At 34.0% G+C, this 18,110-nt stretch overlaps 1 protein-coding gene and 1 pseudogene across 1 annotated transcript; both read left to right on the plus strand.

The window, feature by feature from the left end:
- The first annotated feature begins 513 nt into the window (after positions 1 to 513).
- Positions 514 to 4,606, plus strand: LOC125840872 (LRR receptor-like serine/threonine-protein kinase GHR1). Its single transcript, XM_049519841.1, has 3 exons — positions 514 to 1,579; positions 1,647 to 3,152; positions 3,970 to 4,606. The coding sequence occupies exons 1-3, from the start codon at positions 514 to 516 to the stop codon at positions 4,551 to 4,553; spliced, it is 3,156 nt and encodes a 1,051-aa protein (XP_049375798.1). The 3' UTR covers positions 4,554 to 4,606.
- Positions 4,607 to 6,381: 1,775 nt separating this feature from the next.
- LOC125840838 (heat stress transcription factor C-1-like) lies at positions 6,382 to 12,013 on the plus strand (annotated as a pseudogene).
- Positions 12,014 to 18,110: the final 6,097 nt, after the last annotated feature.

Below are 18,110 nucleotides of genomic sequence, written 5' to 3' on the forward strand. Positions count from 1 at the left end.
GAAAGGACTATTTTGTGGCATTTTCTTGTAGTAGTAAAAAGGAGAATAAGATATGATGAGACAACAAAAATTTGAAATAGCTAGTGTTTGTATTAAGGTAATAAAAAGCCAAACTAGAATTCCACATAATAAAACAAGACCAATTTTATTGGTTAAAACATAGAGAGAAATGATACAAAAGTTTAAGTGTCAGTCACTACCAATACCATTCTGAGTTTTGGTCCTCAACATATCTAAAGGCCAAAACTTTTCTGGGTCCATTCCATTTCCAATATTTAATGCAGCTTAATTAAATGCATAACTTGAAAAAATTACTACTCTATATATGCAAGCAAGCAAGCAAATCTGAGGTGTCAGATTGTAACCTTTACTAGAAAAAAGAATTTACATTCTGTCATCTTTGAAAGAGACTTGCTTTCGTTTCGATATGCTTATTTGTAGTTGTTGTAATCAAGGTGTACTGATATTGATTTCTTGTTGTAAGTGAACCCCATTTTACGTTGTGGTGTTAGAATGAAGTTACTCAAGTTCTTGATGGTTTTTGTTCTTTATTTTGGCTCTGTCATTGGGCAGCTTCCCTCTCCGGATATATTGGCTTTGCTCGAGTTTAAGAAAGGTGTCGAACATGATCCAACGGGGTTTCTTCTTGAATCTTGGAATGAGGAGTCTATTGATTTCAATGGATGTCCTTCATCTTGGAATGGGATAATGTGTAATGGTGGTAATGTTGCAGGAGTTGTTCTTGACAACTTGGGTTTAGTTGCTCATGTTGATTTGAGTGTATTTGCTAATCTTACAAAGCTTGTTAAGCTTTCAATGGCTAACAATTCAATTGCTGGGAAAATGCCTAATAACATAGATAGATTTAAGAGCCTTCAGTATCTAGATCTCTCAGGTAATCTATTCAACTCTTCTTTACCCCCAGAGGTTGGACAGTTAGGGAGGTTAAAGAATCTGTCATTAGCTGGTAATAACTTCTCTGGTATGATACCGGAGACAATTTCAGGGCTTGTGTCTATGCAATCTTTGGACTTGAGTCACAATTCTTTTTCTGGGGCTCTATCTTCATCTCTGATGAAATTGACTGGTTTGGTATACCTGAATCTATCTGTTAATGTATTCACAAAGGAAATTCCTAAAGGATTTGAGCTGATGGAAAATCTTGAAGTGCTTGATTTGCACGGAAATATGTTTGATGGCAATTTGGATGCAGAAATGTTGCTGCTTACCACTGCAACTCATGTTGACTTGAGTGGAAATTTGCTAGTGAACACTGCTTCTCAGCAGCAGAAATTTTTGCCAGGTTTATCGGAGTCGGTGAAGTATTTAAATCTTAGCCATAATCAGCTAAAGGGTTCACTTGTAAGTGGAAATGAAGCTCAGACTTTTGGCAACTTGAAGGTCTTGGATTTGAGCTACAATCAGCTCTCAGGGGAATTGCCTAGTTTCAATTTTGTTTATGATCTACAGGTGCTTAAACTTGCCAACAACTTATTTTCCGGATTTATTCCGAATGATCTTTTGAAAGGAGATGCATTGCTTCTCACTGAGTTGGATTTGAGTGGAAACAACCTCACTGGTAAATACATGAAACCCTTTGGTAAATAACTGTTTTCGCTGTTTTTCTCAATCTCTTCATTTTGCAGGTCCAATAAGCATGATAACATCCACAACATTGCGAACTCTTAACTTATCCTCCAATGCTCTTTCTGGTGAACTTCCCTTTGTGACTGGAACTTCTGCGGTGCTTGATCTCTCGAAAAATCAGTTCAAAGGTAATCTAACTAGAATGCTGAAATGGGGGAATATTGAATTTCTTGACCTTAGCCAAAACCGTTTGACTGGAAACATCCCTGAGGTTACGTCTCAGTTTCTGCGTTTATATCACCTCAACCTTTCGAGCAATACCTTGACAGGATCTATCCCGAAAGTTATTTCACAGTTTCCTAAGATCACTGTCCTTGATCTCAGTTTCAACCAGCTGGATGGGCCTCTTCTTACTTCTCTACTAACTATGCCCACTATTGAAGAACTTCACCTACAAAACAATGCATTTGTTGGAAGCATTGATTTCTCTCCTCTGGCTAGTACTCCTAAGCTTCGTGTTCTAGATCTTTCTCATAATCAGCTTGCTGGTTACTTTCCTGATGGATTTGGGGCACTGATTGCACTTCAACTACTCGATATATCAGGAAATAATTTCTCTGGATCTTTGCCAACTTCCATGGGTAATGTTAGCTCTCTTACTTCTTTAGATGTTTCAGAGAATCATTTCTCGGGTGAACTGCCAAAAAACCTGCCTAACAGCCTCCAAAGCTTTAATGCATCACTCAATGACTTCTCTGGTGTCGTGCCTGAGAATTTGAGAAAATTTTCCTTATCATCTTTCTACCCGGGAAACTCTCAACTTCAATTTCCGAATCCTCCTTCAGGATCTGGTCAAGCTTCAACAGAAAAGCATAAGAGCAGGCAACTTAAAACTATTATTAAAGTGGTGATCATTGTTGCTTGTGTGGTTGTTCTTGTTGTTTTAATCATGCTAGCCATTTTTGTATTTTACTTGCGGGCATCGAGGAACTCGCAGGCACATGTTACTGACAATGACATCCGCCGTCAAACCCAATCAAATCCTTCTGGTTTTAGCAGTAGAGAAGGTGCAGTAGTTTCAGCACAAGATGTTACAGCTGCTTCACGGAAAGCATCATCATCAGAAGTAATTAGTGCTGATGAGAAAACGACAGGTTTCTCCCCTTCGAAAACAAGTCATTTCACTTGGTCACCAGAGTCAGGGGAATCATATACTGCAGAAAGCCTAGCTGATAATTTGGCTGGAGAGCTGTTCTTCCTTGATGATACAATCTCTTTTACAGCTGAGGAACTATCTAGGGCCCCAGCTGAAGTCTTAGGCAGAAGCAGCCATGGGACATCTTACAGGGCAACACTAGATAACGGGTTGCTCTTGACTGTGAAATGGTTGAGAGAAGGAGTGGCCAAACAGAGAAAGGATTTCACAAAGGAGGCTAAAAAGTTTGCCAACATTAGACATCCAAATGTGGTGGGATTAAGAGGTTACTACTGGGGTCCCACACAACATGAGAAGCTTATTCTTTCAGATTACATATCTCCCGGAAGTCTATCAAGTTTTCTATATGGTAAACTTTATCTTCTCGCATCAACCTTGCAGTTCGTCTTATGCATATCGTTTCCTATAACACTTTGAACTCATAAAACACTTATAATCTTTCCTTCTTTTGATATTTTTTAGTATTTCATGGCAAACAATTTGTCAGTTTGATATCTTGACAGTTCTTGTGGGGAATGAATTTTCTCAGTCTGTGATACACAAATTAAGGATAAGAAGCCATTTCCATTTTTAGTTAGCATAGTGAGTCCAGCTAATTTATTCATTCATTATACAGCTTGTAATCAGTTCATTCACAATCATATATGAAACTACACTCTTTCTCTTCTGAATCTATTCTCTCAATATTTCTCCTTCTTTAGCTGTTCTTCTTGAGGGAACTCCTGAAACAGTCACTTGATCCTCGAATTCCTTGTGAATTCTTGCAATCAAGTAACAGTTTGTATTATCATGAAATATAGTATCACTTTCACTGTGGAATTCTTCAACTTAAACTGCTGATGTCTAGATTCTGATTAATTGTTGGAAAACTTTAAGCTTGTCCAAGGTCCTATACACTACGTATGTCTTTGTTACCTGGTCCGACTGGATGTGTAAGCAGGCCTTTACTTGGTTAATATCCCTGCACTGGCAGTAAGGTTCTGCAATAGTTGTGGTACTTTGCTCATAAAAATGTCACAATGAACTGCAAATTCTTCAGTGCTCAAATACCTTATTTTCGATTGGTGATTCTACCTGCTCAACTTCTCTACTATTTTGTATGCTTTTGTGTAGTTTGTATAGTGTAAGGTTTCTGTATATACATTTAACGTGCGACACCTTTGCAGATCGACCTGGAAGAAAAGGTCCACCACTAACCTGGCCCCAAAGACTCAAAATATCAGTTGATATTGCGCGTGGCCTGAATTATCTCCATTTTGACCGCGAGGTTCCTCATGGAAACCTTAAAGCAACCAACATCTTGTTGGATGGTCCTGATCTTAATGCACGAGTTGGTGATTACTGCCTTCACCGTCTTATGACTCAAGCGGGGACAATTGAGCAAATTCTTGATGCTGGAGTGTTAGGTTATCGTGCACCAGAGTTGGCTGCATCGAAGAAACCAGTGCCTTCCTTCAAATCAGATGTATACGCTTTCGGAGTCATTTTGTTGGAGGTCCTAACTGGGAAATGTGCAGGTGATGTTGTTTCTGGTGAAGATGGTGGTGTAGACTTGACTGATTGGGTAAGGTTGAAAGTGGCAGAAGGTGGAGGATTCGATTGTTTTGATAATGCATTGTCATCTGAGATGGGAAATCAAACAATAGAGAAGCAAATGAAGGAGGTTCTTGCAATAGCTCTAAGATGCATACGTTCGGTATCTGAGAGGCCAGGTATCAAGACTGTATATGAGGACCTTTCATCTATTTAGTTTTCCTCATTTTGGCTTTTGCTTGGGAATCAAATAGCTCATTGGCTTCCCTTGAGTTTGTAGAATTAGCAAGTTTAGTGTGTGAATGGGCTAGTTTTACTAACCATTGTTTGTTGTAAATTGGGGCATATTTATAATGTATACAACTTTCACCCCCCACCCCACTTTTTTTTTTTTTGCTGAAAGATTCCAGTCTTTGATTACTCCTGGTTCTGAGGCATCATCAACATTCCTCCTGGATCAAGAGCTGTAAAATCCTAGCTTTTCTCTAAGAAGCTCAAATATGTTGTCATAACATGATTTGGTAAAAAAATCAGCCATCTGATTTTCTGTTTTGCAATAAACCAATATCACTTCACTAGTCTTTGGTATTTTCCATAAAAAATTTAACTTGATATTGAAATGTTTAGTTCTTCCATAGAAGACTGAATTTTGTGATATGGCTATAATAGTTTAGTTATCTACCAATATTTGTGTACCTTATTTTTGCTTCACATGCAAATCTGTCATAATTTTTCTCAGCCATAATGCTTGTTTACAACAATTGTTGTTGCTATAAATACTGCTTCAGCAATTGATTGTGCCACTATTTCTTGCTTCTTTGAGCACCATGAGAAGCAACTTGAGCCAAACTAAAACATTACCTTGCTTCTCATGTCATCAACGGCTCCTTCCAATCACTGTCAGAATATACATAGAGTTTGAAGTGTTGACTTTTGCTAAATTTGATGTTACCTTATGTTAATATACCTAATCACTCTCTTAACAACCATCATACGCAATTCACTTGCATTCTTCTGTTCTAAATCTTTTTAGGAACTCCATATATTTCTTTTGGCAAACAAAGACATCGTTATAAATTTGTTTGATCTCTATTCTCAAAGAATAAGTCATCTCATCAAGATCAGTCATCTCGAAGACTTTCATCATCTCTTCCCTGAACTTTTCAATCAATGCAACATTATTTTCTGTCACAAGTAAATACAGAGAAATAATAATAATGTTAGAGCCAATTTTCTTGACATAAAGAGTCGTATCATGTAAATTTTTTTGAAGTCTAAATCTAGCAAATAGTTATCGATTCAGTTGTTTTAAATTTTGAGAGTTTGCTTTAATATGCATAGAACTTTCTTTAATAGATAAATCATATCTTCATGTATTACTACGTTGAATCCTTTTGATTTTTCAACATAAATTTCATTCTGTAATAATAATAAAAATGTGAGAGCCAATTTTCTTGACATAAAGAGTTGTATCATGTAAGCTTTTTCTAAAGTCTATGTCTAGCAAATGGTTATTTATTCAGCTGTACTAAGCTCTGAATGTTTGATTCAATCGAGCTTTCCTTAATAGATAAATCATATATTCATGTCTTTCTACGTTGAATCTTTTTGATTTTTCAACATAAATTTCTCTCTGTAGTATACCGTTCTAGAAGGCAAACTTCACGTCAATGATTAATCTTCCATTTTTTTCATGCTGCTATAACCAAAAGCATTCTAATTGTATCTGTCAAATGAGTTGGCGGATTTAGTCATAATCTGCTACATGAGCTGACAGATTTGATTGCAATTTACTCCACAAATAAGTTGGCAAATTTGATTAAAATCTACTCATGTAAATATGAGATTAGAATATATTATTCCAGAAAAATAGTTTAGAGGAAGTCCCTTGATTCAAGGATTTCCTAAGAATTAGGGATTGATTAGTTTATTTGGTCTTACTTGTTCTCTTATAAATACTATACAAACACTATGAATAAAGATATACTTTTTGCAGTATCTAAACTTTTATGGTATCAGAGTGAGACTTTTTCCTCTAATATCATATGGATAAAACAGTCTTTCACGGAGAGCATCTTCCTGGAACATCAATAGAAGACAAAAGTTTTTCTCTAGAAGCTCTTACAGAAAATTTGATGACACAAGTAGGCAATGCTTCTCACATGCTCTTCCAGTTAACTTCTCATCGATTAAATGGGAAGAACTATCTGAAATGGGCACAACCCATAAAGCTTGCAATCCATGGCCTTGAAAAGCTAGGACATCTAACCAGAGAGACCAAAAAATCGGGAGTTGGAGACCCAAAGATGAACTCCTGGAGATTAGAGAATTCACTCGTGATTGCTTGGTTAATAAATTCCATGGAACCAGTCCTAGATAAATCTTATCTCTTTTTGCCCACTGTTAAGGATGTGTGGGAAGCTGTTAGGGAGACATATTATGATATAGAAAATGTCTCTCAAATTTTTGAGTTAAAAATTAAACTATAACAAGCTAAGCAAGGAGAGAAGGAGTCACTATTTATCATAATGAAATGGTGTCTTTGTGACAAGAGTTAGACCAATGTTACAATGATGAATTAGAGTGTTCTATGGATAGTGTGAAAGCAAAACAATGGCAGAAAATGAGAGACTTTTCCTTTTTTTTTTAACACAATTAAATCGAGAGTTTGAAGAGGTCAGGTCGTGAATCCTAGGAAAAAACCCTCTGCCCTCACTTCGTGAAACCTTTTCTGAAGTTAGGAGATAGGAGACTAGGAGGAAAGTTATGTTAAAACCTGATTTAAATATTGAACTAAAACCTGCTATAGACTCTTCAGCTCTTGTAACAGTGAAGAATAGAGATGACAAAAACAAAAGGCCATGGTGCGATCATTGCAAAAAATATTAGCACACCCGTGAAACATGTTGGAAGATTCATGGAAACCACTAAACTGGAAGAAGGGGGGAGTTGATAATCGTGACTTCCAATATCAAAATGGTCAGGCCCTCCAAACAACTTATTTTGATCAGGGGCAACTATCTTCTCCAACAACATCTTCATTTACAAGGGAACAACTGGTAATTCTGCACAAACTCATTCAATCTCCACAATGTCGTCCAAATGCTCCAAATTCTTCTAATCATTCTTGTTCTTTTGTTGAAACATGTACTGTATCGTCTGTTTTTCTTAGTGTCAATTCCAACCAAATAGATTCTTGGATCACAAATTCAGGAGCTAGTGACCATAGTTCCCATTTTTCTCTATTCACACTCCTTGTGCAGGGAATAATAAAATCAAGATAACTGATGGTTCCTTCTCCGCAATTGTTGAAAAAGAAACTATTAAACTATCACCATCTCTTGCACTTCATGATACTTTTCATGTTTCAAAGCTCTCTTATAATCTGGTTTCTGTCAGTAAATTAACATGTTCTCTTAATTGTCGTGCTATTTTTTATTTTAATTTGTGTGAATTTCAACAAAAGGTCTCGAAAAAGATAATTGACAGTGCTAGAGAATCTGGAGATCTTTGTTTTCTTGACAACGGGAACAACTCACTACAACTGAATCATATTTATTTAGACTCTACTTTTGTTTTGAATAAAGTCATGCTTTGACACTATAGGCTTGGCCATTCAAGTTAATATTATTTAAGATATTTGTCACCTCAGTTATTTAGAAATAAAAATTCGTCCTTATTCCAATGTGAATTCTGTGGAATGGCTAAGCATCACCGGTCTTTTCTCTCTCTCAAAGATATCAGACTTCAAAACCTTTTATGATGATTCATAGTGATGTTTGTGGACCATATAGAATTGAGTCTTGGCTTAGTTAGATTCTATATAAATTGAGTAACAAAGGAAGATTTTAGGAAAAACTTCTACGTTTGTATGATCTGTGGTTGTATTTTGGCCATTTTTGTGTTATAACTTAACTTTTAGTCGTGAAGTCTTATATTAGGATTAGCCTTAGCCTTGTTTGACGTTATAGAACACTTCTACCTGGTTTAAAACTTAGGTTTATATGGGTTGAATGATTGATTATGATTGTGTACCCTTTTCCGTTTATTTTCAAGCTTTTTGTGGGCTTGTTACCTTGGACTAGCTGGAGTTCTAGGTTAGTAAGACTATAGTGTGACAAGTGCCTACCCATTTGTTTGTGTGATGTGGTTGAATTGAGAATGGATTGATGGTGTTTTGTATGCACTCATGCGCACGATATTTTGCATTTGACATGTTTTGAATAAGGAATGAGAGAAATATGTAAATGAGATACTTAAACGATTTTACTACAATTTCCACTTGTTTTGGTCTCTAAGGGAGCGAGTTATAGATTTTATTTAAGGAAACTTGAGATTTTGAAAGGAAATTCATCATTTTCTGTGGTTTTAGTTCTAAAGATGTATTTATTTTGACTCATTCGATACTTTTGCTGATAAGCTCGAGGAGGAATTCTCGAGCTACTCTAGAAACTATTATGGGTTATATTTTTTGAATTTCATCTGTTGTCAAGTCCAAGGGATCATTTTCGGTGGCTTGAGAAACTTTGTCGGGCTTCTATTTTTATGCATTGACCACATTTGCATTTCATAATCATGATTTATCATCATGATTTATCTGTAGGTTGTGATTGTTTTGTGTTGGTTATCATGTGCTTATTACTTTTGTCTTCACTGTCATTTGTAGTTCGTATATCTCTCATTAGTTGATAAATCGTAGTGCACTATCGTGCCTTTTTATTTATATAGTTTCTATTGGAGCTCGGTCGACCTATGTTTCCTATTAAGTACCTCGTATTTTGATACTCATACTACACTTCCGCATCTTTTTCTGATGCAACTCCTAGTACGATTCACTCTTGCTGAGTTTGGATCTCCCCTGGCCATTGTTGATTTGGACTGTATTGAGCTCTTGGTGTCCGAAGATTGCTACTTTCCCTCTTTTTGTACTGTCAATATATTTTGTATTTTAATTAGACAGATCTAACGCATATAATCCTTTATGTACTTAGACGCACTTGTACTAGTGATACTAGGTTCGGGGTTGGTTTTTGTGTATAGTTTTATCCTTCTCAGTCCTTTTTGGGTCATTTTAAATATGTTTTGTATCATTTTATACATATCTATGCTATAGGTCCCACTTCTTCTTATTGTTTCTTCCGCTTAGTTTTATCTTTTGATAGTATTGCTTCTAATTGAATTTTGGCTTGTCTATTAGAAGGTTTATAGTAGGTGCCTTTGTGACCCCATTTCAAATTGTAACATTACTCAAATTTAAGAGTGATCTTTAAAAATTATCCAAAAATAGATAAAGTTAAATGCACGAAATAACTTATATTAAATTCTCCTGAAATCTTTTCAAAAACTCATCTGCATAATGCCTAAAATAATATATAACAATCTATATCTAATTAATAGATTAAACAAAGGAACTACAATAAGATAATATTAAAATAAAAATAATTTTAAAATAAAAAGAAAAGAAAAGAAGATAAAGAAATAAACATATTAAAAATCTTAACCTCCTCCAAATTTCAATCAGGGTCATATATTGTTGCTTCTTCTCCTCAAAAGCTCAAACACAATCAAATATCAGACTTGTAAAGTAGATCTCCTCCTCTAACTCCCATTCCTCTTCTTTCTCCAAAATACAATTTCATTCTTTTAATATTCTCTCCATAAATATGAAAGAAACAATATGTAAAAAAATAAAATAAAAATTTCAATTAAAATATATATATATATATATATATATATATATATGTTTTGATAAGTTACCTTACAAGTTATAAGGTACACGACTTTGTTATTGAACTAAAAGAATAGAAATTTTTTTTCAAAGATAACTATGAAAAGTTCAGAAAAGGTGGAATGACTTGAAAGATCTCTATACTTGACTCCGTTAGTCAGTTAGACCCTCCGACTCACCACTTTGCGAAATGAACACTTAAACTTAATGAAACACTATCTTTTAAACCATTTTTCACATGACCAATGTGCATGTAATTCAACTACTACACCTGAAATTTGATATCATTTTTAATGACACATCATAATTATTTATTTATTTTCGTTGACACATCAGAAATTAAAATTTTTAAAGTTAATAAATTAATGATATAAAAAAAAATAAAGTGTAATTTTTCTCTCTCATTGCCCTTCTTTCCCTTATTCTTCACTTCACCGTCTTCTTGGTACCATTCACCCCTCACCAAAAACAAAGAATCACCTCCTACTTTCATTCTTTTTCATCTTTTTTCACACCCAAAAACTTCTTCAAACACAAAAATTCATTAGCTATTATATTTTTGAAGATTTGTTCATAAAAAAAATTATTTTTAAATTGTTATAAGGGAAAAAAGTCAAATATACCTCCAACTATCATAAATGATATTTAAAAACCCTTTGTTCTATTTTTAGGACTTCGATGTCCTTACCGTCCACATTTTGGGCATGTATACCCTTTCTACTAATAGTGGGACACGTGTCATAATCTTAAACACTTACTTGATATTTATTTAATTTCTACTTCATAATTAAAAGATCCATCCAAATTAATTTAAAAACCCACCCAAAATATAACCCACCATGACTGTCATTGCCATAAGTCATAACCTTTCGCAACCGTGAAACTTCACCCAAACTCCGGCAATCTCCGCATCATAAAAAAATAAAAAAAAAATAAAATAAAATAAAAAATAAAAAAATAATATATATATATATATAGAGAGAGAGAGAGAGAAAAGAGTCTGAAAAATACTTCAACTTTGGCCGAAATTGTTGTTACGATACCAAACTTTATGGAGGACCTTTTACCCCTCTGCACTATATAATAGTGTATTTTAAAGGTATATATGTGCACACGTGGACACATTACTATTTATAATGATTCAATAGTAAATAATGCACATATATACCTTTAAAATACACTATTAAATAGTGTAGGGGTAAAATGTCCTTTCCAAACTTCGGTATTGTTACAATAATTTCGATCAAAGTTCAAATATATTTCAAACTTATATATATATATATATATATATATATATATATATATATATATATATATAGAGAGAGAGAGAGAGAGAGAGAGAGAGAGAGAGAGAGATGGGCTAACAATAATAACAATATTATTGCTCTGTTTGTGATCAAAACTTATCAAATGGTGAATGGTCCAAAGATCGATGAACTCATAGCTTGGGGAAAACATATTAGTTGAAACATTGATTATAGGCTCGAAGAATGGAATAATTTTGCTTATTTACTTATTTAATTTGAATTTCTTTATTTTGATTTGAGTTTATTGATGATGCAAGATTCAGAAAAGTGGATCCAAATAAGTGGGAGTTTGCAAATCAATGGTTTCTAAGTGGGCAAACACATTTGTTGAAGAACATTATGAGGAAAAAACAGAAGATAGATTCATGTTCTCAGAAGCATCACGAGAATGAAGATGAAGAAATTTTGATAGAAACTTCCAGATTCAAGCAAGAACAAAAAGCTTTAGAGCATGAAGTTGAAAATATAACTAGAAGATTACAAGCTTGAGAGAAGAGACCACACCAAATAATAGTTTTCTTTGTGTAAAGTTGTTGATGACCTCAAATTTTACCCAGAATTTTAGTGGAGAAAAAAAGATTAGAAATGCTAAGTTTAACCAATCGTGAGAAGGAAATGAGACTTATGATTTCGATCCCATGAAGTGTTTGGGGATTTAAGGTTATAATTTCGTTGTGGGTATTATATTAATTGAGTTGGTTTTTAAATTAATTTAGGTGGGTCTTTGTAATATCTCGCAATTTGAAATAGTTAGGAAGAAGCTTAGAACTGGAAATAGTCATTTTTGGAAATAATGAAAAGGCCAAAGTCATCTGTAGCCACTTAAAGTTGTTCGCATAATTCACTTAGACACCTTAACTAAGAGTTGTACCTATTGAACACTTTTATTAGTGAAAAAAAATACCAATTAAACATTTTTTGACAATCAACTAAAAATAGAAATTGTGTGTCATACACTCGCGATGACGTGGCATAGTAACTAATCAGAAAAGGACGTGTGGCGTTGGGCCCATAATAATAATTAAAATATATATTAAAAAATAAAATAGAATAAAAATTTGTTTTTGGCCAAAAAAAGAAAAAGAAAAACCCTTCTCTGCCTCTTCTTCTTCGCCAAAACACCCACCCCCGACTTCCATTATTCCTCATTTTCTTCTTCGCCGGAAAACACACAGCGGCCTCCGGCTAAAACCGCATACTCCGATAACCGTACACCTACGTCCTCTCCTTTATTCTAATTCAGTATTGTAGTTGTCATTTTTCTCAATCTCATTCTTTTTTTCGAATAACAATCAAGATTTGTTGATATTTTTTCTTCTTCACTGTTGTGGGTTCTTTAGAAATTGAATTTTGTAGCAATTTCGAAGAAAATAATTTCAGATTCATATTAGTCTTGTCGGAAAAAAAGGAGTTTTGCCGGAATTATTTTTGAGTCAATTTGATTTTTATTTCTTTAATTAATGCTTTTCTGATGAAGAAACCAACAACAATAATGATGATGACGGGATTATGCTAGAAAAAAAGAAAGAATACAGGAGTAGATGGGTCTGTCGAGGATGGTGGCAAGGCATTTGTATGTTGGATTGAAAAAAAAAAAAGAATGCAGGAGTAGATTTAATTATTTTTTTATATAGAAATTATGATTTTTCTAATGTTGACATGTCTAATTTTGATTCGTCCGTAAAAAAATATTTGGCTTCACTCGCGTTTTTGGATGTGTATTACACTCATGATGCCATGTCAGCAAAAAGTATTCAATAGGTCCATATTTTGAACGATAGAAGTGTTCAATAGGTACAACTCTTAGTTGAGGTGTCTAAGTGAATTATGCGAACAACTTTAAGGGCCCGCAGATGACTTTGGCCTAATGAAAATCTGGAAATTTGTTTAAGTTAGGAAAAAGTTGAGTTCTTGCCAACTTCAAACGGCCATAACTTCTAGCTCAGGATGATTTAGAGGTACTTCCAGATATGGTTGCAAATCTCTTGGAATGATCTTTCCAACGCCACCGAGTTTACACGATTCCGAGTTTGTATGAGTGAGTTATCCCCTTTGAAACTTAGGTTGTGCGATTAAGGAAAGTCTAATATGGTCTTTTCCTTACCCAATAAATTTAATTCGTTTTAGTAAATTAATTAAGGGTAAGATTAGAATGAGATCAGTTTATTCAATTGGAGATTCACGCTAGGGCTTGGAGAAAAGAGGAGAAAGGAGAACAAAAGCTCAAGGTTCGCCAAGAACGATCGATTTTGGTTGCGGATTCGCCAAAGAATTCATCTTACAAGGTATGCGAGTCTTTCATAGCGTTGGGTTCATTCACCCACGCTCCAAACATGTTTAGTTCAGCGAAATTCGTCCTAAAAGAGTTTGAAAGTTGATGTTCTTGACATGTATTCTTGAATTTGAATGTTGTTCTTGAATTGGGCTGAATTGAGGAGTTTCTGAGATCGTTACGTTGAGTTTTAGAATTGTTTTGAGTTAGGTTTTTGGGTACACATGTTGGGTAATGGAATCTAAAATAAATTTGAGAACAATAGTCAAGTTTAGGCGAATTGGGGCTGGAAAACGAAGACGGAAAAAGTCAGACAAGGAACAAGTTCCAAGTCAGCGTCGCGGACTTGTTCCTTCAGAGTGAAAAGTTTCTCCGCGTCGCGGTTAAGACGCAGACTCCTCTGTCTCAAATTTAATTTCGCGACCATTTATTTAGAAATACCTCCGCGTCGCGGACTTATTCCAAGACGGTGATTTGGTGACTTTTCTCATGTTTAGCTATTTAAACTCATTCCTAAACATCATGAGATCCTTCCACTCACAAATCCAAATCATTGAATCCATAATTCAATTCAAGGATGAGTTAAGAGTCCAGTCAAGAGCAGTTAAGATCAAAGTCAAGAGAAGTTCTCAGAGTTTTCCAAAAGTCTTTTACAAATGCTTTAACCTTGTTTTAAGACTTAAGTTTTGAGTTCAGTAAAGAGTAAAGTTGAAGTCATTTCTTCAAAAGTATATGGGGACTAAGTATTCCCAAAGAGATTTAAAATGTTTTCACATTTAAATAAGAACAGAAACTGAGATTTCCAAAGAGCCTTCAGGCTAGTTTTCAGAAAAGAGTAATCGCTTTCTAAATGAAGCAATAGGGGAAACTTTGATTTCTAAGATAACCTTTGAGCTAAGTTTTTGAGCACTAATCTCAAATCACAGAAAGAAGTATGTTTTTAAAACATAAAGAGCTAGTATTATATTTTGGGAGTAGTATTGAGCACCGATATGGGGACGAGCTTGAGTTCAGATAACTCACGTCTCCATAAACCATGTAGCCATCATGGGTAGAGAAGGGTCATACTTTTTAGATGAATCTTTTTCGCATAGACTAGTGAATCCACTTAGTAGTTTAGGTCCTATACATGTGGAAAGGTATAGGATGCGCTGACAGCGTGAGGTAGATCGCTGTATCATCACAATAGCTCTTATGTGATGGTTGTCGGTTAGAGAAACTCCCACAACAGTACTTTGTATTTTTATAGACATCAGTTTATTGTATTTTTACATACATCTCAGAGTTATTTGTATCTTTGCATACACACAGAGTTGACATCATGTTTTAAACAACTTTTCTTTATATTGCATTTGTTTTAAACTACTTTATATTTAAATGAGTCCAGTTATGTTGAGTTGAGCCAGGTAAGTTCTTCAGTTCCTTTCAGATTCTTTTCAAGCCTATGTTGTTTTAGCATTCCAACTCGCATACTCGTACATTCAATGTATTGATGCCAGTTGGCCTGTATCGTATTATGATGCAGACACAGGTAACTAGGATTGTCATCCGGCGCACCGTTGATCCAGTTGAGCACTTCAGAGTTAGTGGTGAGCTTCTTTGCATTCCGGAGGACTCCTTTATTGCTTTTAGTTCTTTTCAGTATTTCATTGTTAGGATGATCGGGGGTTCTCTCCCGACATCCATCTCAGTTGTTTTATAGGCTTCATAGATAGTCAAATGTTAGTTCTTTAGTGTTTTCATTGTCATTATTCTATGCTGAGACTTGAGTTTGCCTTAATGGCCAGTTGAATGTTCATTTATAACATTCTAGTTTATTATATAAACTTATTTTTTTGTTGAGTTTAAGACTTCCGTTGAGTAAGTAAGCCAGGTTAGGGGTTCGCTTGAGCCAGCAATGGTTCTCGAGTGTCAGCCATGTCCGGGGTGTAGGCTCGAGGCGTGATAGTCTTTTAATTATAGGTAAAAGTCAAATAATTATCGGATAAGTGTTTAAGATTGTGACAGGTGTTCCACCATTAATAAAAAGGTATATACGCCCCAAAATTTAGTTAGTAAGGACATTAGTGTCCTAAAAGTATAATAGAGGATATTCAAATACCATTTACGATAGTTTGGGGGTATATTTATCCCTTTTCCCTTTATATAATATGATAGATCACAAATTTTGACCTTGCATATGCTAGGATTCTATTTGAAATAATAAATCTTGAAAAATTAAGTATATGAAAATAGTGAACGAGCTCGCCGACAATATATTTTCCAAAAAAGATTTTTTTAAATTTTTTTGTTAATGATTGTAAAAAAAGATATTCATCATCGTCAAAGAAGAAAAAAGTAGAATAGAGCGTGAGAGCTAAGTCAATGAAGAAGAAGAAGAGCGAAAGGGGTAGGAAGGGGTAGGATGAGGCAGAACAAGAAGAAGAGAATAGGGTGGATAGGGATGAAGAAAAAGAGCAAAGGATTTAAGTTTTCTTTTATTTTTGAGATAAGTATTAAAAACACCCTAAATTTGACGTGAATTATTACTTTAGTTCCCCAATTATTGACAGCCTTAAAAACACTATCTACTTAATTCAGTAATTTAAAAACACCCCTCTTATGCCACATGTCATCCACCTATGCGTATATATGAAATTTTCTGTTGATGTACGTACACATTGATAAATAGAGTAAAATAAAAGAAAAAAGAATCATTCAAATAATTAAATGTTAAATTTAGTATAGAAGAATTTTTTTTTTCTTGTTACCTCATCCCATCCCCTGCCCGGGTACCCCACCCCCACCCCCAATATATATTTTTTTAAAATAAGCTTTTTATCCAACACCACTGAGTACCCCGACTTCTCCTCTTGCCCTCCCCCCCCCCCCCCCCAAAAAAAAAAAACTTTTAAAATAAAATATATATTTTTTCTTATCCCACCCCTCCCCCCTCCTCCCATCTAGACAAAAAGTTTAAAAGTTTTTTTTTTTTGGGTGGGTGGGTGGTAGAGGATAGGTGGGGTGAAAAAAAAATTAAAAGAAAAAAAGAAGTTTTTTAATCTTCTTAAATTACTAAATTCGTAACATTTAATTATTTAAATGTTTTTTAAATATTTTTTTCTATTATATATATCTATGTGCACACCACATCAGCAGAAAATTCCACATATATGCACATGTGGCATAAGAGGGGTATTTTTAAATTCAATTAATCAAGTAGATGTGTGTTTTTAAGGTTGTCAATAGTTGAGGGACTAAAGTAATAATTCACGCTAAGTTTAGGGGTGTTTTCAATACTTATCTCTTTATTTTTTTCTTTTTTGTAATTTGTTAAAGTTTTCTCTTATAATTTCAATATTTTAAAATAAAAATATTATTTTCACTTGCTTCAAAATGCGTGTAGTCCAGCTATTTTAATGTCACATAAGTTTAATCAATGGTCAGAGAGATTTAAGTGTTCATTTGGTAAAGTAGTAAGTAAGAGAGTGTAATTGATAAATAAAGTCAAATATATGAGTCTCCCAAATTATTCCGCCTTAAAAAAATAAAATATTCAAACAAGATTAGCCGAGCATTACAACCTAACGTAACTACGTAAGAATTCAAAATTCTATCATATAACAAACATACAAATACATATACAAACAAATACATACACTCAACACCTATATATTTACTAGATAATGGATCCCGTGCCAGCACAAGCCCAATATATGTTACTTTTTCTGTCCAACAGTAAGTTGTCTACTATACTAAAATATAGTTGTCCATTAATATTTGTCTAATTTAGAAAATGAAGAGATAATTTACCTTTTTGTGTCTATTTTACCCTTGCAATTAAATACTATTTATCATCTAACACATTTCTCAAAGTATTAAATTTAATAAAGTCAAAGGATAATATAGTAATATTACCCATATTATTTATTATTTCTTAAGGAGTGTGCCAAGTCAATAGTGGACAAATATTGTCAGACCGAGGGAGTATTTATTTTGTCTCAATTTTGTGATATAAATAAAATTTCAAAAGTCAATTTTTTTTATGATTTGTAAATATTTTAAGTTATTAATTATTATAATTTTTAGCACTTTTAATATAATTTTTAGATAATATATGTTACTCCTTCTATCCTAATTTATGTGGCATCGATAGAATTTCGAGAGTTATCAAATTTTGATGTCTTTTATATATTTTTAATAGATAATTATTATGATTTATAATGCTTTTAGGTTATTTTTAATTAAGACATGTTATTCCATCTATTTCAATTTTGTGACACTGATAGAATTTGTCATTTAATCAAATTGCACAATAATAGTAATCCAAGTGACATACAAGCAGGGCTCACAGGTTTAATTGACATAGTAATAAAAGTTAACACTAACATTAAAAGCAAAGAAGGGGTTGTGAAGTGATTGTGTGTCTTATTCAAAGAGCTACACGTGTCTTACAAAAGGATGAATTGACAAAAGTAACCCAGATTG

This window comes from Solanum verrucosum, unplaced genomic scaffold (assembly GCF_900185275.1).
Source record: "Solanum verrucosum unplaced genomic scaffold, falcon-dt-bn FXZP01000194.1, whole genome shotgun sequence".
Classification (NCBI taxonomy): domain Eukaryota; kingdom Viridiplantae; phylum Streptophyta; class Magnoliopsida; order Solanales; family Solanaceae; genus Solanum; species Solanum verrucosum.